The sequence below is a fragment of the Leptonychotes weddellii genome, chromosome 3 (genome assembly GCF_054177405.1).
Source record: "Leptonychotes weddellii isolate Sample4059 chromosome 3, ASM5417740v2, whole genome shotgun sequence".
NCBI classification, from domain to species: Eukaryota; Metazoa; Chordata; class Mammalia; order Carnivora; family Phocidae; genus Leptonychotes; species Leptonychotes weddellii.
The window spans coordinates 144,665,597-144,693,230 of NC_138371.1; the positions used below are offsets into that span (position 1 = coordinate 144,665,597).

Here is a 27,634-nt window from a genome sequence, read left to right on the forward strand (position 1 = left end):
GCCAGTTCCCCACAGGGCCCGTGCCCTGGTTGGACTAAGACAGCGCGGAAGCGGGGAGTTAAAGAGTCTATGCCTGTCGTGGGAGCTGACCTGGCCCCTCGGGAGCGCCCTGGAGTCGCCTATTGGGGGGGCTTCCTTTTTATACACACCACTAGGTACGTTCTTTGTAGTCCCTGGCCTTTCCTCTTGTCTTGAATTGGAGAGCTCACTTTTCCTTTCTCCCGACCCACCTGCCCACTGTCCCCGGGGTGAATGGGAGCAGCGAGGGACTAGGTGCCGGGGGAGGGGGGGCCAAGCAGTGATCGTGTAGGGTTGGGAGTGACACTGGCCGGAGTGTCCACCTCTGCACTTCACCCAAGGAAGCCAGCTGCTTCAGCCTTCCAAGAAGTAGATTCTTTCTCCCTAGTCGTATCCCCCTTTGACTGAAAGTAATGCAGTTTGGCCTTCTACCCTGGGCTTCTTAGCGAAAAGGAGGATATTTGAGGAGAGGCAACCAAAGGAGGCGGTTAATTTCCTAGTCCTAATCAGTCATACTTCTTTGAGGGGGGCTAAAGTGGAAGAAAGACACCCGTACACAAGCTTCGTTGTCACGTATTTGCTTGCTACAAATAATTGTAGTTTAGCAACTGTAGTTTAATAGGCAATTGCTGGGATATCCGAAGGATGTTCAAAGTCTTTAGAGACTTGAAATAACGAATAAATAACTATAGGTTTTTTTAGTTGAAAAGAGTTTTGTGTCTGCTATAACATTTAGTTGCCTCATTCATATGTGATTGACTGCTACTTATGTGCTACTTCTCTGAGCCTAAATCTTCTGCAAATGATTATCACTGATACTGTATCTCTCTAGCTTTAAAGGTTATTTGGAGAATCACTTTAGAAAATATATGTGAGGGGCGCCTGGGTGGCTCAGTCGTTAAGCGTCTGCCTTCAGCTTCCCAGGGTTCTGGGATCGAGCCCCGCATCGGGCTCCTCGCTCGGCGGGAAGCCTGCTTCTCCCTCTCCCACTCCCCCTGCTTGTGTTCCCTCTCTCTCTGTCTCTCTTTCTGTCAAATAAATAAATAAAATCTTTAAAAAAAAAGAAAAAAGAAAATATATGTGATGCCTCTTTGTAAACTGTAAAAAAAAAAAAAAGACCCAAGAGCATTAGATTTTGAGTTCTTTTTGCAAAATATGTTTGTTGAATACATTTTAGTTGTCAAAATGAATGTGGAACTTTGTGGTTTCATTTTTCATACTTACTTCTTTTTAGTTTTCTCTCTGTGCTATGGGAGATGTCAAAGAATCAAGAATGCAAATACCACCGGAAACTCCAGGAAGGATCCCGGTTTTGAATCCTTTCGAAAGCCCTGGTGATTATTCTAATCTCCATGAACAAACTCTCTCCAGTCCTTCTGTTTTTAAATCAACAAAATTACCAGTAAGTTATTCTTGACTAGTATATACAAATTATTTTAAACGTAAACATCTTTTTTTAGAAGGGAGAAATTTATCCTGGAGCAAATATGTCTGGAATGTGCTTTTTTAGTTGTAATGTTCACTATAGTGTAGTGATTGGGCTAAAAATAAGTTAGGTAGTTTTGTTTTGTTTTGTTTTGTTTAGTTAAAATTTCTCTTTTTTTTCTTTCAGTGGATAATGTGTTGGCTTCCTGCAACTGGGTGTAGCTAGATACTATGATTGATGACATATTTACTAATACTGTATTTGAGGAGACACTGTATCATCTAATTATTCTCATTTATTCAGCAAATCTATTTGAATGCTGCTGTGTTAGATAAAGTACTAGGCATAGAGAAGAAGTCAGGGTCATTAGACACAAACTCTCAAGGAGCTTGCATTCTAATGCAGGAGTCAGCAAACTTTTTCTGTCAAGGGCCAGACAGTAAATATTTCAGGCTTTGCAGGTCATCTTGTTGCTGTTACAACTAGTCACCTCTGCCTTGTATCACAAAAGCAGCCATAGGCAATATGTAAACAATGAAACATGGCTGTGTTTCAATAAAACTTTCTTCATGGACATTTGAATTTCATGTAATTTTCACATGTCATAAAATAATAATTTTTAAAAATTTTCCAACCATTTTTAGTTTGCAGATTGTATAAAAAGAAGCCAACATCTACTCTAAAGGAAAACTCATAACTAACCTAGCAACTTCAAAACAATATATGTGGTATTAGTGGCTAAGGTGATTAAGGGTGATATGGAAAGGAAAGTGCTCTTTTGGAGATTAGGGAAGACTTTATCGCTTTAGCTTATTTTTACTTTTATTTGCTACACTGGAGTTCTTTTGAAGTATGATCTTTTAACCTAGTAAATTACCTAGAAAAACTGCAAAGTGCGTTGCAATTTATGCTGTATTTCATATCCGCTAAAACTACGAGCAAGTAAAATTTTACAGTTAATGCAGTTTATATTGAGTTGTAAATATGACCTCATGATTTTTGATTGAACTGTATTAAATTTTAGTTCTCTGTTAATCTAGAATAAATAATAGATTAGCTGCAACTTAATCCTCAAAACCAGAATGTGTGGGATGTTGGATTTTTAAGCCTGGTTTTGTCAAAAATGCATTCGGAATTATAGATTAGGATTTGGGTAAATTTTTGGTTCAGTTGGATAGTTGAATGCAGAAAAGCAGCAGTGATTACCATTCATAATTATTTTAAGGATCAACTATTTTATGAGCTTTTGCAGGCACTTTTGTAGTTAGGACTTCATTTCATTTCAGTTCATTCTTAGTGAAAGTAAAGACCTTTGATAAATCTAGTAAGAGATTTTTACCTTTACATGGGTATGTTGCATCACTGATGAGTATTAATTGTGGAATTTCTATACCTTTATTACTCTACTGTGATTTTTTTTCCATTATTAATGCAATTTTAAAAATCACCCAGATGGAAGATTTGGATATTTTATTTTATTTTATTTTAAAGATTTTATTTATTTATTTGAGAGAGAGAGAAAGCACATGAGAGGGGGAAGGATCAGAGGGAGAAGCAGACTCCCCGCCGAGCAGGGAGCCCGATGCAGGACTCGATCCCGGGACTCCAGGATCATGACCCGAGCTGAAGGCAGTCGCCCAACCAACTGAGCCACCCAGGCGCCCAAGATTTGGATATTTTAAAATGTAGTCCAGTCAGTTGACTTAGTGTGATTTGATTACCATTTGCCATTTAATTTAGTGGTAAAGCCAAATTTTAAAATACAAGCTTTGAAATACTTTTGCATTATAACCATTCACATTATTTTGAAGCTGACATTGGTTAGAATTTTGATGAACTATTTTAGTTTGCTTTTACTCATAGGTTCACTTTCTTTTGTTAAGACTCCAGGGAAATTTAGATGGTCTATTGATCAACTAGCTGTAATAAATCCTGTAGAAATAGACCCAGAAGACATTCATCGTCAAGCTTTATACTTAAGTCATTCTCGGTAAGTTTTCCTTTTTTGTATTTAAGTATAATAACATGTTCTTAAGTGAAGAGAGATAGGAAACTCCAAAGGTTGAATATATTTATAGGTAAAGATATCAGGGAGAAAAAATTCTGAAACAGATTTATTGTAGCTAAGTGAAGAGTGAGTTCAAAGAACTATATCCAGAAAGAAGATTCCCTTGCTAACAGTTGTAAACCTAAAGTAGGAATCTTTTTTTTTTTTTTTTTTAGAGATACTTCCCTCTGCTTCTTATGGGACAGCTGTGCTTTCCAGCACTTGGTAGAGAGAAGAACATTTTGAAATTTGTACCTTTCTACATGATTGTGGCTTCTCCCATTGAATTTTTATATTGTTTTATTTTTTGGTGGTGTTGGGTAAAGCAAAATGCTCTTTCATTGCTGTTTATGTTTGGGGAAGCCTAACATCCCAAAACACATTGAATGGAAGGGTATCCATAAGCAACAGAGAGAGCTTTTCTAGACATTATCCAGTTTTGATACAAGACCCTTAGGGGATCTAAATTACATTGTACTGAAGTAAATCTAGTAATCAGAGCAGCCTTAACTTTTTGCTGTGTTATGCAGGTTTCGAGCACTAGCGTGCCTCAGACTGGTGGGCTGCTTGATGATGTCCAATGTAGTGAGAACATGCACTTCTTAGGTGGAACAGACCTAGCTTTTGATTACATAGTACTGTAATCTGTAATTATAAATAACGGTGTTTGGTAATAGTTTGGGGGCTTATTGTTGATGTCAGTTTTATAGTCTGATGTTTTAAGTATTTGAGACAATTGACTACTGGTGTAATCAGCTTTTAGTTTTCAGTCCCAAGATACATGTGTTGTCAGTCCAAAATAATGGATAATTGTTTTCCCTTTAACTTTAGAATTCAGTCACACAAAAATGTACACATGTTGAGATGCTTTTACAAATATTTGTCTGGATTTTTAACCCCTTCCTCTCTTGGCTTAGTAACTTGATGACCATTCACTGACAATTAATGTCCATCCAGAGGTGTTAGGAAGGGAATAGAATGGGGTTAGAGCATAAGAGGATTTTAACTGAAATATAAATAATACCTTTGAAGAGAAGGTGAAAAGAATATCTAAAAGCAAATGAGTGACAAATTAGACTGATTTTTTTGTTTCACACAAACTCTGTGTTTTATTATTTGCCTCTTGGTATATTCAACCATAGACAACTGTTATCTTCAGTTAAGAGATATTTATTGAGCACCTTCAGGAATACTGAAGAAGCATAGACTATTATTTATGATATGCAGAGCCAACAGTACAATTAACCAAAGTTGTGGCACATTTCCATACTTATTAATAAATGATATGTCCTCTAGGTAGGTTTATGAAAAGAATCTTGGTGTATTTCAGTAGGTAGATTTATAATACAAAAGAGGGGAAAAGAGTGGGAAAACCCTAATTTTAATTTAATTTACTGATATAATTCAGTAAATGATTACGGCTTCTACAAAGGATAATGAATACATTCTCAACAAAATATGCTGACTCATTCTTAGAAACAAACAGTGGCTTCCAGTGTCTCTTCCTATCTAATCCAAGGGCCCAATTTCAGTGCTTCCCACCCTTTCATACTGCTCCACATAAAAAATGATAATTGTAAGGCAGATGGGTGTAAATAAATGAATCTGTGCATATGGAAGGTGAACAGTCCTGAAAAGGCCCTCCCCTACTCAGGATCCATTCAGGATATTCCTGTAACCTATTTGCATCATGCTGGTGTTCTTTGTCAGGATACTCTGTCCTGTATGACTTCTGAGAACCTTCCATGATTAGGTTCTACAATATTTGCCTAAACTGATTTTCACTGCTTCTAGCAATTGCCTGAATATTTCAGGTTCTTAAAGTCCCTCTGATGAAGCAGAAAATGTTTCTGAATGAGGTGATATTAAATCAGAGCTTACTAAATACTATATTGCTGTTATTATTATGCACTGTCATTTTGACCTGGCTTATGTGCATGAGAAGATAAAGAGAACTGAGTTATTTGTCCCCAGAATGGCTGTTGTTGAAGCTGAGATATGTGGATTATCATTGTAGTCTATTTTCTCATCATTCCCTTACTTGAAAAATTCACTTGATTTTAATTTGTGAAACGTACATTTTTATATAAGGTTTGTTAAAGCCACAAATAATATACGTGAAAAATTTTGAGAGACAATCATTTAAATTGTTATAAAAAGAAGTGTTTTACCAATTTATTAACAGAAAGTAAATAATCTTCCTTGGGACAGATTAAAGTGGTCCTCCAAGGCTAACTGCTTAGTCCTTGGCAAGTCTATGCCTTGTGCTCGAGACCCGACATTTTGTGTTAAATCTTGTAGCTGATAAATTTGTTTTGCTGTAATTGCATATTGTATCAAAGTGAAAAAAAAATCATTTGGACAGAATTCTATATTGTCATTATTTTATTTCATAATTAATATTTTTGCTTCTTTGTTCAGAACTGTAAGGATGATAGTTTCTTTTCTTCTATTTCAGAGTAAGAGTTGATTCTAAAATTATAGCTATCATAAGCTTGCTATAACAGAAGAAAGAGAATCTGGACAATTTTTAGATTTCTGTGGAATGAAATACTTCTTAATTTATGGTGGTTAAAGGACAATGTTTATTCAAATTGCTTTATGTTGTTAATAGTAATTTAAAAATTATATCAATGTAAGCCCTTGAACAGAAAATACTATTCCATTCAAACTGAATGGAAAAGAGGGAGGTAAGCCTACCAGCACAATGCCAAATACCTAAATGCTGTCATTTACTGAATGTGATAAGACATCAGTTTTTCTCTTAAAATAAGCCTAACATTTGCCAGTTTTCAACAGAAGGAAATTATTTCTTTGAAAGCTTATTATTTTAAATGTTCAATCAGCTGAAGTAATGGCATGGTTATGTTTCTTCTTTATCTCTGTATAGAATAGATAAAGATGTGGAAGACAAAAGACAAAAAGCCATTGAAGAGGTAACTTAAAACTGTTACTGATCATAAAGCCAGTTAAGCATCAATTCTGCATGCACGTCACCCTGTTTAGGATGACTTCCTTCACATCCTTTCCTGTCGCAGATCGCCACCAGCCTGGCCTGTCCCCAGCTGTGTCTGGGCCCCTCTGTGCTCCCGTAAGACCAGCATTGCTCACCTATGCCAGGGCCTGTCATAGTGCTCTTACGATACTGTAGTGACTGGTTTAGTGCTTCTCTCCCCTAGACTACCTTCTTTTCTTGGCCAATATTGTACTTCATTTATCTTTTCATTCTCAGGGCCTAGCCGGTTTGTCTTCCTTGTGCCGTCAGCATACCGATGAGTACAAACTTCTGTTTCAGCTTGGAGTTTATGTAGAGAAAGTTGAATATTTTCAGACCTTGAAAATCTAGATTGGCATTGGCAATGGTTTTATCGTTTATTGTTAATGCTTTGAATTTTTGAAATAAAATACCTTACTAAAACATAAAAAAAAGTATATTATAAATGTAGGGGTTTTTTAAAATAAAAATAATAAACTAAGTTTTTCACTTTTTGCTGCTTTGTTTGATGATCTCCTCTTAGAGTGCAAGCCGGGGTTATCTATCTAGTTATTTCCCAGAGAGTCTTTATGTCATGGCAACATCTCTTTTTCCTTTTTCCCTTGCTAGCCCCCTCTACCCACCTCTATTCCTTAGCTATATTTGGCTCTTCTGCACCCCAGAAGACTTCAGCTATGCTGTGTGTAGAGATTAAGTGATGCTCTGGCCCCTCCTACACTTATTTTTCTAGTGTTGTTATTGTCTCCTTGTGTTTCAGATATAGCATATTTCTTCAAAAACCGTTGCATGTGCTTTACTCCTCCCAGACATTATACTTCTTTATGTAGTAACTTCAGAATTCTCATTCTGATCCAATCACTTGATTCCACCACAGTTGAATATTCTCAGACTGGTTCCCCTTTCCCAACATTTTAGAAAATATGCTTTCCCTTTAGAATCCTCAATTTTAAAGGGAAATTCAGCAGAAAATTTAAGAAGATGAGGTCGGAGTGAAAATTAGGGTCAGCGTATCAGAAACAAGTTAATATATCAGAAACAAATATTTTCAAATGTATAAATTTTTGAAAGAATAAATACATGCAGATAGTCAAAACAAAACAAAATTTGGACTTCAAAGAAAAATTATAAAATGAAAATGAAGAGCTTCTTGTTTCCCATCTTCCTAAAAATAAGTATGTGATATTTATACTTTCAGATTAATTTTATGTATATAACAGCAAATGACCTTTAACAAATAGGATCACCATTCTCGTTTTGCATCTTGCTTAATAATGTTTCTTAGATTTTTTATTATTAGTGCATACTGATTTTTAGTAACAGCATAGTATTCTTTTTATGAATGTGTCATAACCTAACTCAGCCCCTACTGATAGATATTTAGGTTGTGTTTGGTGTTTTTCTATCACAAATAATGCTTCAGTGAACACACTTGTACATGTATCTTTGTGTAATTGCAACATACTTGCTAAGTCAGAGGCTTTGTGTTTTCAGTTTAGGTAAAGTTTGCCATGCCGCCCTCCCAAAAGGTGATAGCAGTTTTTACTCCTGGCCACGTTATGACACTTGATGTTTTCTCATGTCTGCAATACTGGTTATTGTTCAGCTTCTTAATTTGTATTATCACTTTAAAAATTTCATCTTGTTAATTTGGATTTATATGTTTTTCATTTTGATTGAACTAAATACATTGCTTCGTTAGTTGGTGGGTCCTTTATATTTCTGGAAATTGTACTTACCGTAATTTCTGCCCCCTCCCCCTCTTTTTTTTTTTACATCTTTCCTCATGTCGAGGAAATTGTTCTTTACCATATGTATAGCAGAATATAAAAATGTTTTGGGGGTGCCTGGCTGCTTCAGTCCTTACAACGTAAGACTCGGAATTTTGAGTTTGAGCCCCACATTGGATGTAGAGATTACTTAAGAAAAGAAAAATCTTAAAAAAAAAAAGAAAGAAAGAAAACTAAATGTTTTGAATTCGTCCCAAAACAGAGAGTGGGAAGGGAAAAATCCTGTATTAGACTTTATTTTATATCTGGGATGAAAAAAGGAAAGACCTGTATCCAAATGCTCTTATCTCCATTTGAGTGTACTGGCCAGTGGTGTACTATAAATGTTTAACAGCTGGCCCTCTGGCTGTGGGAGGAGGATGATTTTTAGTGACTGCTGCTTTCTCTAATGTAAATACTCCAGCCGTGGCCAGTTTCAAGTTACTGCTGTGACGTTACCGAATGGTAAAAGAAGGGCAGCGGGAGAGCAGTGTGTGTGGGAGTGCCACCATGGTGATGCAGAAGACATGATGAATCTCAGGAGCACCGATTCTGGGGAGCGTCCAATAATTAGCGAGTCCTGCGTTGGGGCTTTTGTTACCTTTTTGTTTTATATATTTATTTGTAAGTTGACAAGTTTTTAACATTGGCTTTAACAACTGATGCACAAAATTCCAGAAAATTTAATAATTAGGTCTTGAGAGCCAGGATAAGCCTGGGCCAGCACAGCAATCATACGAGCTTCCTTGTATACATCTATTTCCATTTATTTCTTCCCTCTTCATCCTCCCTTTTGTCATCTGCACCCTCCCCCCCCAAAAAAATTGGGAGGAATTAAAAGTATTTCTATGATTAATGCCCTTAGATTAATTTGCAAGTTTTAAATTTTAGTGGTTGAAATATTAACATTTCTCTTTATATATACTTTACATTTCTTTTTATTTTACCTTTGGTCATTTGTGCTTTTAAGTATTAAGATTTTTAAATGTAACTAACTATAAAGTCTATGTAACATGTTTGATGATTATTTGAAAATAACATGGGTACTTGTTTGTATTGGGGAATTATACCTAATTGTATGACTTTAATTTTTCTAGTTTTTCACAAAAGATGTCATTGTACCCTCTCCTTGGACTGATCATGAAGGGAAACAGCTTTCACAGTATCATTCCAGTAAATGTAAGTGTACTAAAAATCATATGAATGAAAATTATTAAATCATAGAATCGTAAAACTCAGTGAATATAAAGCAATATATAGTGAAGTGTCAGCTTATCTGCTTTGGTAAGGAGCTTGATACACGTTAGATTTCTGGATACCAGACGATTTAATCTTTTAAGGGTCAGGTTTCCAGGTAAGGAATGAACAAGTCATGAGAATAAAAGGCACAGCATAGAGAATATAGTCAGTGATGTTGTAGTAGCGCTGTGCGGTGACAGACGGTAGCTACACTTGTGAACAGAGCATAACATACAGAGTTGTACAGAGTTGTCAAATCACTATGTTGTGCACATAAAACTGATGTAACGTGTGTCAACGACAAAAAAGCTGTTTAGAGTTTACAATTGAAAATGTGACTAAAATGTACTGAATTCTAATTTTTGGCCATTTGTTCTGAATTTAACTTCTTCATGACTGTTGTGAGTATCAGTTATGATGGTTATAGAGGATCCATTGATGCAGAAATAGTTGGTATTGAATCAAGAACTGAGTTGGTGTTTTCTGCCTAATTTTCAAGGTTAATATTTAAAATGAAATTCTTAAATTGCTTTCCTTTTGCTAATTTGCTGATTTCTTATAAAGGTAGAGGAAGTATGGACACTTGACCTCTAGGGCAGTATTATATAGCTGATTATATGCAACATATTATTAATAAGGAAACTGAAGGACAAACCAGTAATCTTTTATTTTTCTGCCTTCAGGAAATGGTTATCTTTTATTTGCTCTCACTGTCCTTTGAGTTGTGAGCCATGTTCGAGTATCCCTTGTATATATAGGCTCATTTCAGTGAAATTGCCTACTCTTCTATATAGCATTCATTAATTATGCTCTCAGTATAAGAAGGACTGTTCCGTCCTTTATCAAAAACAGAATAATAGGTAAAATGGATTGAGCACTCTCCATGTGCCAGACAGTGCTAAGTGCTTTCAGTAATTCCTTACAACAGCTCACCTGAGGGAGGTACTATTATTGGCCTCATTTGATGAGAAAAGCTAGTTTTAGAAAGCTTAGAGCACTTGTTCAGGATTACAAAGAGGATAAAAGTGGTAGAACCTGGAGTCACAACTAGACGTTTTCAGTTGGAGTCTGTATTCTCAGCCATGACAAACGGAAGGTAGCATGCAGTAGTGGGTGGAGACCTGAGCTGGAGACCTCCTGCTACTATAAACCTACAGGGGTGATCTTGATCAAATTATTCAGTCTCTTTAGACCTCAGCTTTTTATTTATAAAATAAAGGAGGTGAACTACATAGTTGTCTCTCCCAGCTCTTAAAATTTCTGTCCAGGGTGACATTTTCATAGACACTAGTTTTTTCCCCCAACTCTTCATGTTGATTTTTGACAAGGTGAATCAACCTTCTTGTATGGTCTTTTTACAGGTGGGCACAGGCAGAAATGGTTTTGTTTATTCACATTGGCTTATACTGTTAACTTTTACTATTTTTAATACTTGTGCAGCAAGGTGCTTCAATGAATATCCTCGTGTGTTTTTATTTATGGACTTGAGTGAGAATTTATTTGGAATATACACATAGGCTGAGAATTCCTAGCGTATAGACTATGTGTTTACCTGTTTTGACTATGCAGTGGCCCCCTTCTCCAGAATGAATGCACAGTCTACATGACCACCAACAGTGCCTAGGATTCCTATGTCCCCACATCCCTGCCAGCACTTGGCATTATCCAGCTTTCAAATGTTTGCCTTTCCTTTTTTTTTTTAATTTAATTTTATTTACATTCAAATAATTAACGTATAGTGTATTGTCAGTATCAGAGGTAGAGTTCAGGGGCGCCTGGGTGGCTTAGTCGTTAAGCATCTACCTTCGCCTCAGGTCATGATCCCAGGGTCCTGGGATCGAGTCCCTCATCGGGCTCCCTGCTCACCGGGAAGCGTGCTTCTCCCTCTCCCACTCCCCCTGCTGGTGTTTTTGCTCTCGCTATCTCTCTTTCTGTCAAATAAATAAATAAAATCTTAAAAAAGGGAGAGTTGAGTGATTCATCTGTTGTATATAACACCCAGTGCTCATTACATCACATGCCCTCTTTAATGCCCAACACCCAGTTACCTCATCCCCCCACCCACTTCCCCTCCAGTGACCCTCAGTTTGTTTCTTCTTTTTTTTTTTTTTAAAGATTTTATTTATCTATTTGACAGAGAGATAGAGAGAAAGAGTACAAATAGGCAGAGAGGCAGGCAGAGGGAGAGGGAGAAGCAGGCTTCCTGCGGAGCAGGGAGCCCAATGCGGGGCTCGATCCCAGGACCCCAGGATCATGACCCGAGCCGAAGGCAGCCGCTTAACCAACTGAGCCACCCAGGTGCCCCAGTTTGTTTCTTCTGATTAAGAGTCCCTTTTGGTTTGTCTTCTCAATTTTGTAATTTTGTCTTGTTTTATTTTTCCCTGCCTTCCTCTATGCTCCTCTGTTTTGTTTCTTAAATTCCACATATGAGTGATAATGCATGATAATTGTCTTTCTCTGATTGACTTACTTCACTTAGCATAATACCCTCTGGTTCCGTCCATGTCGTTGCAAATGGCAAGATTTCATTTTTTCGATGGCTGAATAATATTCCATTGTATATATATATACACCACATGTTCTTTATCCATTCATCTGTTGATGGACATCTGGACTCTTTCCATAGTTTGGCTATTGTGGACACTGCTGCTATAAACATTGGGGTGCACATACCCCTTGGGATCACTACATTTGTATCTTTGGGATAAATACCAGTAGTACCATTGCTGGATTGTAGGGTAGCTCTATTTTCAACTCTTTGAAGAACCTCCATCCTGTTTTCCAGGGTGGCTGCAGCAGCTTGCATTCCCACCAACAGTGTAGGAGGGTTCCCCTTTCTCCACATCCCCACCAACATCTGTCGTTTCCTGACTTGTTAATTTTAGCCACTTTGACTGGTGTGAGGTGGTATCTCGTTGTGGTTTTGATTTGGATTTCCCTGATGATGAGTGATGTTAAGCATTTTTTCATGTGTCTGTTGGCCATTTGTATGTCCTCTTTGAAGAGATGTCTGGTCATGTCTTCTGCCCATTTCTTGACTGGATTTATTGCTTTTGGATGTTGAGTTTGATAAGTTCTTTATAGATTTTGGATACTAGCCCTTTATCTGATAAAAAATGTTTGCCATTCCTAATGGGTTGTTTGACATTCTAAATGATTGTTAAAATTTTCATTTCTTTATATACTAATGGTCTTTGAAATTTCCTTTCTTGTAAAATACCTGTTTATAATTTATTGGCTATATTTTTATTGGAGTTACTGGGTTTTTTTTCTTGGTAATTTCTAAGACACCTTGTTTAACAAAGTTATATTGGTTCTAAACATTTCATATACCATCTCCCATTCTGTCATATGTATGCTGTTTTTGTTCTTGATGTCTTTGGTTGCATAGAAATTCTAATTTTGATGTAATCAAATCCATCAATTTTTTTTTTCTCCTTTGATTGTGTTTTAAGCTTATTTAAGAAGTCCTTCTAGGGGGAAGGAACCAAGGAAACACTTGCAATAGAGTTGAAAAGCATAATAATGCTGCATTTGGTGTCTTTCTGATCTAAGGAGGTCAGGGAAGGCATGCTGGTAGAAGATAATTTAAGCTGAGACCTAATTAGCCAGACTCCGCAAATGAGGGAGAAAAGTCAGAATAGTATGAGAAATACCTAAATGTGAGAGAGAACCTGGTTTTTTTTAGGTGCTCAAATAAATAGTGTTTAGTTGGAGGGCAACTGTGCTAGAGACAGACAAGGTTTTGAAGGGCTTTCTACGATGCTAAGGTGTATGGACTCTAGCCTGAAGACCAAGGACGTTACAGGGTTTTCTGCAGCAGAGTACCTTGATTACATTTGCTTTATAGAAGGTCACACTGCTTACAGCAAAGAAAGCATTCAAATGTAGAATTTTCTTTTTTATTTTTTTACTCATTCTGACAATATTTACTAGGCAACTTTATTTACCCATCCACCCACTTACTCATTCACCCATTTATTTAAGTTTATTAGGTTACTAGTCTTTATTCTGTAATGTTCTTTAAGCTTTCTGACCTTTTTGTTTGTTTGTTGTCTCCTTGCCTTTTCCTTCCTTTTGTTTATATTAGTCATTTTTGTCATTGTGTGTGTTTTTTTCTTTCTCTTTTTATTATGTTATGTTAATCACCATACATTACATCATTAGTTTTTGATGTAGTGTACCATGATTCATTGTTTGCGTATAACACCCAGTGCTCCATGCAGAACGTGCCCTCCTTAATACCAGGCTAACCCATCCCCCCACCCCCTCCCCTTTAGAACCCTCGGTTTGTTTTTCAGAGTCCATAGTCTCTCATGGTTCGTCTCCCCCTCACTGTGCATTTTTTTAATCTCATGATTTTCAAGTTACAAAACTTAGTAGTCATTAATTTTCAATTAAAAAAATATTTGCAGCCCTACTTTTGGTTCCTGTTATGAAAAGAAACTGAACATAGTTTTATCAAATTTTAGGTTCTGTTGAAATAATCTGGCATTTTAATTCAGACAATTTATATCACCCATTTTGCAAAAGCATTAAGCAACAGAGGATCTGTTTGAGGACTTTGAGGTTGACTAACATGCATCCTCAGTCTTTTAAGATTGACATAATACAGAGTAACCATACTTTCTTTAAAAACTATTACTCGGTGCCTCTTTATTTGCTGTGGTAATCCTTCAAGTTTTATCTCTGTGCTCCTTCAAAATTAAAACACTAACAGAAACATGCCAAATTATTTATATGCAGATATTTATTTTAAAAGTGTTATAGAATGAAAGTTTTCACTTTGTTTATTTTTTTACTCTGGAAAAGGTCACCCTTAAAGTAAATGGAGAATATAAAATGTAAGATTTCAGGGGTGCCTGGGTGGCTCAGTCGGTTAAGCGTCTGCCTTCGGCTCAGGTCATGATCCCAGGGTCCTGGGATCGAGCCCCGCATCGGGCTTCCTGCTACGCGTAAAGCCTGCTTCTCCCTCTCCCACTTCCCCTGCTTGTGTTCCCTCTCTCGCTGTGTCTCTGTCAAATAAATAAATAAAATCTTTAAAATTAAAATAAAAAAATAAAATATAAGAAAAAAATAAAATAAAATAAAATATAAGATTTGACACTTAAAATGTTTTATAGGTATTAATATAACTAGTGAATCTCCAATTGGAAGAAAACTGACCATCCATTCTGAGAAAAGCAATGGTGAGTATGAATATACTCTGAAATGAAGAATGTTCCACATTAAGCTACATTTGATTTTAAATTCAGTTTTTGTGATAACACTTTACTCTGGAGTCGAAATTGTTTAATTATGAATGAGCTATAGGAGAGCTAATTTTTTTTTTTTTTTAATTTATTTGACAGAGACACAGTGAGAGAGGGAACACAAGCAGGGCGAGTGGGAGGGGGAGAAGCAAGCTTCCCGCAGAGCAGGGAGCACGATGTGGGGCTCGATCCCAGGACCCTGGGATCATGACCTGAGCCGAAGGCAGACGCTTAACGACTGAGCCACCCAGGCGCCCCATGGAGAGCTAATTTTTAAAAACAATTAGAATAGATATGTCCCTCCATGTTTTAGAAATAGCAGTAGTGTGTGTGTGTGTGTGTGTGTGTGTTGTTGTTGTTGTTTGAAGCATATGAGTCAATTTCTGGTTTTGGAAAGCATTTTTCTGAAAATTTGTGAATAATTAGGAAATCTATCCCCAAATAGAGTTGACCCTTGAACAACATGGGGGCTAAGGATACCAGCCCCCTATGCACTCGAAAATCCATATATAACTTTTTACTTCTGCAGAATATAACTGCTAATAACCTACTGTTGACTGGAAGCCTTACTAATAACATAGTCAATTAACGTGTATTTTGTTTGTTACATGTACTATGTAGTGTATTCTTACAGTAAGTTAGAAGAATACGTTAAGAAAATCCTCAGGAAGAGAAACTACATTTATAGTACTGTACCATAGTTATTGAAAAACAGGTCCATGCAGTTTAAATCCATGTTGTTCAGGGGTCGGCTGTAGAGGCGGGCTTCTTTTCTGATTCCAGTGCCAGCAGTACAACCAGAAGTTAACTCTTACCATTAACAGGTTTATATCAGAGCTGGAAGGTGTAGGAAACTGCTTATAGAAGGGTGGCATGCTTTTAATAGAATGCATAAATGAAATAATTCAATTTGGCTGGAACATCATGGGGAGATGGTTGATTGGGAAGCACATGCTAAATTGCATGTAATGTGCTTGCATTGATTTATCCACGTTTGTATTTATTTATCTGCTTGCTTCCAGCTGCTTGTCAGACATTGCTATCTCTTCCTGTGGATTTTAATTTAGAAAATGTATTAGGTAAGTATCGTATTTGTTTAAACCTTTAATAACTTAGATAGAAGGTTTTGTTTTGATGGCTTTTTGTAAATGGAAATAGGTGGCATTGTCTCTTTCTAAAGAAGTGGGAAAACGGTCCTAAAATTTCTTTTTCTATAACTTGGCCTGATGAGCATTTTTGTCATAATGAATTTTGCTTTAGACATAAACTATTCATTGGCACATCTTATTGGTTTTACCTATGCTAATAAGTACTCAAAAAAGAATAATTTCAGATTTCAAACGTCACATATGCAATTAAACTTTGCCCTCTTTTTGAAAAAAATCCTAATATATAGTACATGCTTTTTTTTTTATCATGTAACTGAAGCATAATTGCTCTTCAGAATGACTAGCTTTGCCTTTTATTCTGTTAATATTAAATATAGGTGATTATTTTAGAGCTGATGAATTTTCAGATCAATCTCCTGGAAACCTCAGTTCTTCATCCCTCAGAAGAAAGCTGTTTTTAGATGGCAATGGAAGTATTTCTGACTCCTTACCTCCAGCTTCTCCTAGAAGTCCTCGCAGTGGTGCTCAAGCCTCAGTTGAGGTTTTTTATTCGATAGATTTATCTCCTGTACGGTGTAGGAGCCCTGTGCAGACACCAAGTTCGGTAAGAAGCGTATGAAAAGTGTACTGTAGTTTGCTAGAGATGGATCTCGAGGCTCATTTTGTCCGCAAGGAATGGTTGCTTTGGGGTTTTATATTTCATGAGGGGTTAGACCAGTTCACATTTTGTCATTAGTCAGGAATGTTTTGGTTAGACTCCATTTTTGTATTTAGAGGTATACAGGATGGCCAGATTAATCATGAGTCTCAAGGACTTTCAGCATAAGTTGTTTTCTGAGCTGTGTAAGGTTTTCAGTTTACCACAGCTGGATTGACATTAATGGAGTAATTTAATTTAAAGTTGTTCATAAACAGCTGCATCTGAGATAGATTGGTGTGTTTAAACACTGCATTTATATTTTATTTTGACTAACATACTCTATTTCAAAATTTTTCCAACAGTCTTCTTAATTGTTCTTGCCTTTTGGTGAATGACCAAAGTTTATATGACCTACTTGGTAAACGTGTTTTGAAGATGAAAATAAATAGCATATGGTATAACAAATTGAGAAGGAGAACCGTATAATTTTATTTATTTTTATCACAGGGGCAGTTTTCTTCCAGCCCTATTCAGGGCAGTGCAAAAAAATACAGCTTGGGAAGTAGAACCAGCCCTTCACCTCTTTCTTCACCCACTTTCTCACCAATTGCATTTCAGATAGGAAAGACTCCACTCTCGGGTATGTCTCATAAGAAAGTACCTAATTTCAATTCCTATATTTACCAACATTTGTTATTAAAGAGTTTCTTTTTTAGCTTGTTCTAACTGTAGAGCTCTAAATGACCCACTAATCTTCTAAAATTTGAAAACTGGCTTTTTAAAACAAAAGGAACAGTTTACCTTCAAAACCTGGATTCTTGACAAAGTTCTACGCTAGTATTAAACACCGGTCATCTGATTAGCAGTATTTATATCAAGCATTCTTGTAAAGGGAATCAAAGAAAGATGGCGGTTTTAGAGTTAAGTTGGTTTCTGTGTGCCTTCTGACCTGTAGGTTCAGACTTTGTAATCAGATATTCGTATTTTGTAAAGATACGTTTGTTTGAGTAAGACTTTTAAGGTAAATTTAGTGTGTGGAAATTTACATATTTCTCTTTGCAGTATGTTAGTTTCTCTGAAATAAAATTTTAACTCCTTTGAAAAAATTACAATAAAAAGCTATGCATAATAAATAAAATCGGAAACCTGAAAACTACTTTTGTTAGTGTTTATGTATGTATATGTACTTTTGCATAAATATGTATGTACTTTTGTTTGGAGATAGACACACACACACCGTAGTTCTGTGGTCTGCTTTTTTCACAAAGTATTGTATTATGAATATTTTCATCGGTCATTCAAATCATTTATTATTGTATGAAACAATGATTTTGAGATGTATCATTTGTTTTCAACCATTGATGAACATTTAGATAGTTTCTAATTTATTTTATCAAAATAATTATTTTTGTATATAGTACATATTTTAGGTTAAATTCTCAGAAGTGGAATTATTTGGTCAAAGGGGGTGAATGTTTTTAAGGATCTTGATGAATTTTGTCAAATTTTCTTTATAAAAGGTTGTACCAATTGAAATTTTCATCAGTAGTACATAAGAAAGTCAGTTTCTGCCATATAGAAGCACTGGTATTACCATTCTTTGTGGTGTTTCTTAATTTGTTATATTACAAAGATGTCTCTTACTGCTTTAATTTTTGTATCAAAGTTACAAAATGATGGTGTTGAACTCTTTCCGGATATTTATTGGCCCTTTATTTTGGGGGAGGGATTCTTAGTTCGTACTTCACTGTTTTCGTTAAACAAATGCTTTCTTATTGCTTCAACTTCCATATTTTTTATTATTTATGTGGCTGACCACTTCATATGTTTACTTGCCATTGGGAGGATTGTTTATGGGCTCTTGCCCATTTTTTTAAACTTCTGTTTTTTGTTAAGCCAGTGAAGTTATAAAAAGTATTATATTTTAAAGCACCTTTATCATTTTGATTACCATTGTTAAGCTCTTTGTTATTGCAAATATTATTTTACAATTTTTTGCTTGCTTTTTAACATTGCTTATAGTATTTTGCAAGGTTTTTACCTGCTTCATTTACCGGGTATAACTATTAACTTGCAGCTCTCGGCTGATTTGTCCAGTATCTTCTTCATATATGAACACTATTACTATAGGAGCAATATGTTTATGAGGAAATAATTCTCAGGGAGTAAATTATTTTGTTTAATTAAAAGGAAATGCCAGAGGAATTCTTTTTGAAGAGTCTTATGCTGCTTACTGAGACACATTCATTTGTGCTATTGTTTGTAACACCAAAATTTCACTTCAGTAAACAGTACAATGTTCCAGAAATCCAATTTTTCTGGCATTAAAACACTTAGTAATGTCTTTTCCATTTGCATGTTCTTATGATGGAATTTTTCCCTTCCAATCTTTTAGAACAAAGGAAGTTTACTTTTCATTCTCCTGATAATTCGGCTGGAACAACAAATTCTAATGGAATTACTAATCCATGTATCAGAAGTCCTTATATAGATGGCTGCTCACCAATTAAGAATTGGTCTCCTATGAGACTCGAGATGTGTACAAGCGGTACTCAGTATCGGACCTCCCTGATTCGGATACCTTTCGCTCTCGAGGCTCACGGGGAAGATGAAGAAGATCCGGTGAATCTTCCTTCCACAGAATCCTCGTCACCAGCCATGGACACGGGTGGAGTACACCTGCGGCAGGTGACCAGTGACACTTCTGCACGTGGCACACGTTTGGTAGTGACTGCCATGTCTATTACACAGAATCAGTCCAGTACTTCTGAGAAAGAATTAGCACTGTTGCAGGATGTTGAAAGTGAGAAGGAGAACAACACTGTGGATATGGTTGATCCTACAGAAATAGGAGATGAGAACACTTGGATTAAGGAGCCGGTTGATAATGGGAGTTTGCCCATGACTGATTTTGTGAGTGGGATTGCCTTCAGTATTGAAAACTCTCATATATGCATGTCACCTCTTGCAGAAAGCAGTGTCATTCCTTGTGAAAACAGTAACATTCAGGTAAGAAATTTTAATATTCTAGAGTCCTTTACTTTCTCCCTTATTCTGTTTTTCTGAGATTATACTAAGAAAATAGGTTAATTGTGAGGACTGTAGTATTATATAACTTTATATGTGTGTGTGTGTGTGTGTGTATATATATATATATGATATTTTTTAAAAATATCAATCCATGGTTACACTAAGAGGGTTAGTTTCTTTTAATTGGGACTGATGTTGCATATTTAATATTCACATTCACTGGTACTTATTTGGAGTAGGGAAAGATGAGAGCAGAAAAGAAATCAAGCTGCTCTGTTTTTATAGAGTGCTAGGGTCAGGCAACTTCTCAGGATTCATCTCTCTCTCTCATTCATTAATTGTCATAGTCTTTGAGCTGAGAATTTTGAAAGAACTTTAAAATAGTCAGAAAGGCAATTCTTACCTGCCATTTTATAGTAACAACATCTAGCTCTTATGTAGCTCTTACCTTTTTCCAGGCATTATTCTGAGTATTATTCTGAGTAACACTTTACATGTGTTAATTTATTGAATCTTCACAGGGTTATTGTGAAATAGGTGGACTATTATCCCCATTTTACAGATGAGGAAACTGAGGGTCAGAGAGGTTAAGTAAATTACCTCCATTGGTAGCAAGTACTGGTGCCAAGATTTGAATCCTGGCAGTATGGCTTTAGAGTTCACGTTCTTGAATCCGAGTTTGTACTGACTCATGGTAATAGCTAACATGTACACAGGGTTTCAGTGTGTCAGGTGCTTTTTCAACCACTTTATATGTAGTCATTCATTTAATTCTCCCACCACCCTATAATGTTTTAGTGCTGTCAGTTTTGGAATGCTAAAATTTAAAACTCACAGAGGGTTTCTAAATGACCCAAAATTAAATATAATCCTCTGCTCATGTTTTTATGTCTGTATCGTCTCTTCTGACTTCTGGGATCTTTGTTCAGAAAAAATACACTAGAATCACTTTTATATGTGTTAGCTTCTAAATTTGGTTCCTAAGGGAAAAAGCACTTACATCAAACTTAGCCTTCACGGTATTGTTAACTTCTTTTCCTCTCCTTTTTCCTCACTGCCTTTTTTTTTTTTCAGACCATTTATAGAAGAATCAAAATGCTTTCATTGAAATACACTTTAATCATCTAACTCAACTACCCATTGGAAGCCTATTTCACTACTAAATTGTCATCCAATCTATGCTTGAGTGTCTGCAGGGGTATTCTAATCCATTTTCGGGCTTCTCTTATCATTACAAGCCTCTTCCTTATATTGAACTAAAATATGGTTGTCTGTGATATCTACCAGTCAGCTTCAGTTTGACCCTTTGGGCCGTATCATAATAATATTTACCTTTGGCAGAGCATTTAATAGTTTAAAAACTTCAGACATTCTTATTTTCCTACCACAAAGGCAGCTTCTAACCACTTGAAGACAGCCATATTTTCCCAGGGCCTTTTTTATTTTTTTATTTTTTTAAAGATTTTATTTATTTATTTGACAGAGAGAGACACAGCAAGAGAGAGAGCACAAGCAGGGGGAGTAGGAGAGGGAGAAGCAGGCTTCCCGCAGAGAAGGGAGCCCGATGCGGGGCTCAATCCCAGGACCCTGGGATCATGACCTGAGCCGAAGGCAGACGCTTAACGACTGAGCCACCCAGGCGCCCCCCTTAGGGCCTTTTGACTTGCTTTATTGTGGACTGGTTGGCTTCCATGTGTGGTACAAGCTGTCATCCCAGAATATCCCTTCAGATTGGGAATTCCCTTCACCTCTCCTATGTTCTGTTTCCTGTTTTCTGCATTCCATTCTTGTCTTTCCTGGTTTACCTCTCACTTTACTGGAACACATTTTCTGGTAGCTTTGTGAGGAGGAGTACATTTTTAGATACTGCATGTCTTATCATGTATTCTTCATTCTCTCACATGAGAGTTTGGAAATAATTGTTCTTCAGACTTTGAAGGCATTGTTTCATTGATTCTACTTCATTATTGCTGGTGAGAGATCCGAAACCATTTTAATACTTAATCTTTTGTATATGATCTTTTTCTACCCACCCCTGGACATGTATAGGATCTTCTCTTCGTCTACAGTGTTCAGCAATTTCAGTGATTCTTTGGCGTGGGTATCTTTTTGTCCATAGTACCGGGCACTCAGGAGAGCCTTACGATCTGTAAACTCATGCCCTTCCCTTCTTGGATCTTTTTTTGAATAATATCTTGGATTTCTCCTCTCTCCCTTTCATTTTTCTTTCTGGAATTTCCTTTTAATTCTCCAATTTTTAAAAATCTTTCCACTATATTTTTTATTTCATTTTTGTTTGCGTATCATTAACTTCTAAGGTGTTTTGGGGGTGGAGGGGCTTTGTTTTTACTTTTGGTATTAATTTAAAAATCTGTAGCATGGCTGGCAAGGCATCCAATGGTCTGACCTTTGCCTTACTCATCAGCTTCATTTTGTTTCCCTTCATTCTCTTTGTTTCGGTCACATTAGCTTTCCAGAGTTTTAAATAACCATCTTCCTTCTTGTTAAAAAGAGCCTTTCCACACTCTGCTTAGAATTCCTCTCTCTCCTACTTGACCTGTTTAACTCCTATTTGTTTTTTAGTTCACAACTTAATGATCACATCCTCAAAGGAGCCCTCCCTGATCACACTAGCCAAGCCAGATCTTGTCATATGGTTTCATAATTCCATGTACACTTTGCATTATTTCCATTCAGACCATTTATCGAGTAGTCTTGGGTATTTTTGTTTATCCCAGAGCTTATGTGTAATAGCTGCTTGTTAAATATTTGTGGAATGAAAACAATGAATGTATAGGTAAGTTCAACCAGAGGGACTGTATGAAGTGAGAACAGTGAGCCAATCGGTGTTTGGAACCCTGAGGAAAAGTCAAGGGTTTGCTAAAGAAAGGCGATCCCCCAAAGGAAACTGAGAAGGACCAGCCAGAGGGGAGAGAGAGGGACATGAGGAAAGCATAGTGTCATGGAACATCTTAAGGAAAGAGTGGTTAGTGCTGTTAAAGTAAAAGCAGGGAATATAGGGCTTGAAAAGTGGCTGTTGAATTAATAACGGAAGTAATTTGGTGAGTGAACAGCCTCAAGGTGGGGTGGTGAAAAGTGAATGGAAGGAGGGTAAAGAAGGTGAAGTCATGAAAAATTATGTGTAGATAACTCTTTGAAGAACCTTTGTTGTGAAGGGGAGGGTTATCATAGCTAGAGAAGAACATTAAAGTCCAAAATCTTTTTGTAGTTTCTTTTTTAACTTTGTTTTTACTTTAGATGGGAGAAACTAGCATATTTTAAGTTGAGAGGGAGAAGAGTAAAAAGAACAAAGAAAATTAGAAATTGAGCAGGATAATTATTAATAATAGGTATCAATTATGTATCCTTTTCACATACCAGAGACCAGGGCAAGTATTTCACAGTTAGAATCTAATCTCCATGATGCTTTACAGCAGATGCAATAAATCTAATCTGTAAAATCGTGATGCATTTTATACATGAAGGAACTGAGGTGTGTGAGATGGGATAGATCTAGAGCTCTGGGAGGAGGATTAGCACAAGTAACCCTTCCACTTTCATGGGGGACAAGGGTGGGGGGCTGGGATGGACGTGGGTACATGTATTTGTAGCTGGGAGCTAACATGGCTTTAAGGAGCTTGGGCTTGGGAAAGCAAAGTGGCAGATTTCAGTTTATTTCCTAGCTCAGTTAGTTTTATCAGTTTCAGGAAGTGAGAGCTTCTTTGAGTTTGTTCCCTCTTATTTAAAATGGGGATAATAAGAGGACTGTAGGATAATAGTTTGATCATTGTGAGTTGAGTTCATGTGAGTATACTTACAATGCCTAAATACTCCCTTAGGAATGGGCGACAAAGACTTCTGTGACAGGTAGCAAGCAAGAGGCAGAGAGGACAAGGAAGATGAGGGTGGTGAGCGAAGGGCGAAAGTGCTGAGGCCTGATTGCAGGGAATGCATTAGAAGCCACAGTGCTTGCCAGTCGAGAACCTGAACCTGGAATGTTTTTGAAAGATCACATCTGATTTATGTGGGAGAAAAATACAGTAACAGTGTGTAGGATGATTGGCAATAAAAACACCATTTATAGGTAGCATAGTCCAACTAGAAGAAGATCTACATTGCATTCAGAACTAAACTTGAATTAGAGTTCTGTCATTTACAGGCTGTGGATCTTAAGGCAAGGTCCACTTCACAGCGAGCCAAGCATGACTTTTTAATCTTTTATAGCCCTCTTCCTTCTCAGCTCTAAAATGTTGCTGATGCCAATTTCGATGCCTGTGGGGAATTACGAGATGATCTATATTGTCTGGTTGGTTCATGGTAGGCACCCCCATTAGTAGTGGTCTACATGAGGGCCAGTGCGGTCAGCCGCCATCTTATGGGGCCGCCCATTGATTCTTCTCTTCCTAAGGAGAAGAATCTTCTCTTCCTGTGTCTTACTCCCTAACGTATTAACTTTTCCCTTGATATATTCAGTTATGCATTACTATTGAGTTGTATAAACCAGTTGTTTGGCACTGGTGATAAAAGGAAAAGTAATTGTCAGATTCTCTGGGAGCAAACTGATAATTCGCTTTTGATCAAATAGCTGTGGAATGGTAACAGAGCCAGGTGTTTCCCCCTGGAACATAATGGAAGATTCTTCTTTTACGTGTCACAAGGGTTTTGTTCAAATAGAACATGACTCCAGTAGTGAACACATACTCATTCTTCCCTGAAAACTGGAAACATTTTTCTGAAGATTATGGTAGAATGCACTTTCTAGGCTATTCTAATGTTTGTGATGGAGACAAAAAGTACAGCCTTTTCCTTCCTCTGACCCTAATTTGCAGGAAAGAATTTAAGTGCAGGGTGAGTCCCTCACGGGGTTTGGTGTTATTTGGTGCTCAGCACTGTGCAGGTAGATGTAGTGTGTGTTGTGGACAGGGGCGAGGGAGCCTCAGCTCTTCATCACCTCATTCTGTCCAACCCTGTGAAAGGCCACCTTTCTGAACCTCTGCTTCCTCAGCTGTGAAGTCTATAGGATTGCTGTAAGGACAAAGTAAGGATGGTAAGATGGAGAGTGCCAGACAGGCCCGGGCACTTTTTTAGGACCTCAATAAGTATTTATCCTCTATGTACCAAAACTGAAGTTTGCCAGAATCCCTTTTTTCACTTGGGGCTTGCAACAGTACGTCCTAGAGAATGCTACAATTAATTAAAATGAAAAGTTGAACTAACATCTAGAGCCATTATATATGTGGTATTATTATGAAAATTTGTATTTCAACAATGGGTGTGAGTATAATGTAACTGACCTTTTAAAAAATGTGAATTATCTTGAATACTCTTAAAGATAGCATGCCTTTTAGGTAAATCCTACTTAGAGATAAAACCAAGCTATTCAGAGACAAGCTTGGTAAAGCTTGAATTGAAGAAGTTGACTATATAATCCTCACTTTTATCTGCTGGGTGTGATCACACAGTAACAGGAAAGCAGGTTCATAGTGCCTTGTTCAGATTCTAAAGGAAACTACAAGATGTATTTTATCAAAAGGAATGGTGTAATACAGTGACTACTTTGAAGAACAATCAGTTCTATATAGAACTACCTCTTATATTTCTGTATTTTAAATTTAATTCAGTATGATCAATATTAAATAATACATTGTATTGTTCACTTGTGAACCGTAGTATATAGGAGTGCCTGGGTGGCTTAGTCGTTAAGCGTCTGCCTTCGGCTCAGGTTATGGTCCCAGGGTCCTGGGATCGAGCCCCGCATCGGGCTCCCTGCTCAGCGGGAAGCCTGCTTCTCCCTCTCCCACTCCCCCGCCTTGTGTTCCCGCTCTCACTGTGTCTCTGTCAAGTAAGTAAATAAAATCTTTAAAAAAAAAAATAGTAGTATATAGTGACTCACTTACTTTATATTTATATATAAGTTGTATATTTTATAGGAATATATAATTTCAGAAATATTTTATATAAATATTTTTAATTTTACTTAAACATCAAAGTTCCTCAAATTTTGTGGATAAGTGAATCCATTTGCAATGTTATCCTTGGTGTTTTTTTTTCATCCTTCCTGTCAGATGGATAGTGGCTATAACACACAGAATTGTGGAAGCAATATTATGGATACTGTTGGAGCAGATAGTGATGCACAAACCTTGGAACTTGAGAATAAATCTCAAGTTTTTAATACAAAGGTATGGAAAAAACAGAGAAAGCTTGATATGGTTGTCTAAGTATTTATTTAATATGACTTTTTTCAGGGGCACCTGGATGGCTCAGTTGGTAGAGCATGTGACTTGATCTCAGGGTTGTGCGTTCGAGCCCCACCTTGGGTGTAAAGATTACTTAAGATCTTTAAAAATTTTTTTTTCCAGTATTTTTTCCACCCATTTTGCTTAAAATTTTGTTAATTATGTTTATGCCTCATCCTGTTTTCAGTTCATTTAACAGCAGATGGTGGTTTTTAAATCAAAACACTTCATTTTCCTAAATAACTCTTTGGCTATGGGACAGGTTAAGAGGCTGGAGAGGGAGAGCTAGTCCTACTTTGGAATAGGCACCTGAACTCCTTTCCTTACAACTAAAGGGGAATAGGAATAGGGGTGCCACGACCGTTTTTTTGCCTCTAACATTGTTTCAAAATTGAAGTTAAAGAATTTTAATTATTAGGAAAATGATATAACTGAGAGACCACACATCAAAGTAAGAACTCTCAAAGGTAAGGGCTCTTTTCTTAAAATCCAAAAGCCTTTCAAGACTATGAATAACATACCTTACCTACTAAGTATTTGTAGAGGTATACTTTTGACTAGGACATTTACTGTACCTTCTAGGTAGGATGGTTATAACTATATGCATATTTGAGGAAAACCGGTCATAATTTTAGGCAGTAATCAGGAGAATCTTTGATTTTTATATGCCAATTTGTTCATAAACACAGCAGCAAGTGTACAACTGAACAGAACTCTTTCCAGGTGAATATTAAGATATAATATGGAGGCCACCTTAATTTCCCTTTCCTCCATTTTGTTGAGGTGGGATTATAGTTGTTCATTTAAAAGTAAGCAAGCATTACGGTATAGGAAAAGGACTTTTTGATGCAGAATATTGATTTATAGAAAACCCTATCTTCACTGTCCCTTTAGAATTCATAAGGAAATCTGCATTCAGGTTTTAAAACATGGTAGCTACACCCTTGAATAGTCCTATTCAAGCAGCAAATAAGGTATTTTCTTTTTTTTTTACCCCACAGGAAGACCGAGTAACACAGAGGTGTTGAATGAAAACAGCAACTCTTCCTCAAGGCAGCAGTCCATAGAATACCTCTCAGAACCAAAGACCAGTGGCTCCTCACATAATTTTTTATGCACAGGATCAATAATGTGATCGTGATTGGGAAAAAGTTGCTTCAACTAACATGCTTAGCTTTTTTTCTTTCCTCCCTTAATGTGAAAAATCAAGGGCTTAATTTAGTGACATGGCAACAACAGAAAAGCTCCTAGAACTTTCAACTCATCGAAGTACAACTGTATTTTTTATTAATAAATATTTTTGTACTTACGTGGATTGATGTGTTTAACAATAACAGGTTTGAGAACAAGGACTTTGCTCTGTCCCACAGGGTCAGTGAACTGTTAGTAAACCTTATCAACAGCACTGAATTTAGCAGTAGTTTTAAGAATATGTGGAATTGTGAGGGTACTATTTTATTTTACATAAAAACGTGACTATACAGATGAATTTACATTTATAACCTTTGTGAAAGAAATCTTAGATATAAAACATTAAAGAGGTAGGAAGGAGATTAAGCAGGTTTCCAGAATTTTTCATTGATTCGTTCATTTCTGAGTACAAATTCTTAGTTCCGATGGTAACTGTTCTAATTACTACTTTAAAAAATGTAAATACTAGAAAAGTAGTACTAACAGCATCTTAATATCACATATTATTAGTGGGGTAAGTATGGGATGCCCAGGATATATCTTCACCCCTAGGGTAGGGACACCCTTTTCCAGCTCAAATTTGGCTGGGGAGAGGAATAAGAACCTGGGAGAACTAAGAAAAACAGTGGGGGCCAGGTGACGGAGTGTCTGTAGGGCTAAATTTAGGCCTTTTATGAAGTTA

General features: G+C 36.7%; 1 protein-coding gene across 3 annotated transcripts; it reads left to right on the plus strand.

Annotated features, from left to right (window-relative positions):
- The first annotated feature begins 17 nt into the window (after positions 1-17).
- Positions 18-27,071, plus strand: BORA (BORA aurora kinase A activator). 3 transcript variants are annotated; one of them, XM_081815016.1, is made up of 12 exons: positions 18-155; positions 1,253-1,420; positions 3,328-3,434; positions 6,382-6,427; positions 9,350-9,431; positions 14,615-14,680; positions 15,766-15,822; positions 16,230-16,456; positions 17,000-17,132; positions 18,888-19,501; positions 25,588-25,704; positions 26,763-27,071. In XM_081815016.1, exons 2-12 carry the CDS (start codon positions 1,268-1,270, stop codon positions 26,787-26,789), a joined length of 1,629 nt encoding a protein of 542 aa, XP_081671142.1. In that variant the 5' UTR covers positions 18-155; positions 1,253-1,267; the 3' UTR covers positions 26,790-27,071. The 3 variants fall into 3 exon arrangements, with proteins under 3 accessions (XP_081671142.1, XP_081671143.1, XP_081671144.1); XM_081815017.1 differs by lacking the exon at positions 14,615-14,680; XM_081815018.1 differs by lacking the exons at positions 18-155; positions 1,253-1,420; positions 3,328-3,434; positions 6,382-6,427 and adding an exon at positions 6,442-6,582.
- Positions 27,072-27,634: the final 563 nt, after the last annotated feature.

Bases quoted from the DNA above. Each gene is read 5' to 3' on its own strand.
- BORA (XM_081815016.1), top strand. From the start codon at position 1,268: ATGGGAGATGTCAAAGAATCAAGAATGCAAATACCACCGGAAACTCCA. The intron at 1,421-3,327 runs GTAAGTTATTCT...TCTTTTGTTAAG, and splicing joins TTAAATCAACAAAATTACCA to ACTCCAGGGAAATTTAGATG. The intron at 25,705-26,762 runs GTATGGAAAAAA...TTTACCCCACAG, and splicing joins CTCAAGTTTTTAATACAAAG to GAAGACCGAGTAACACAGAG.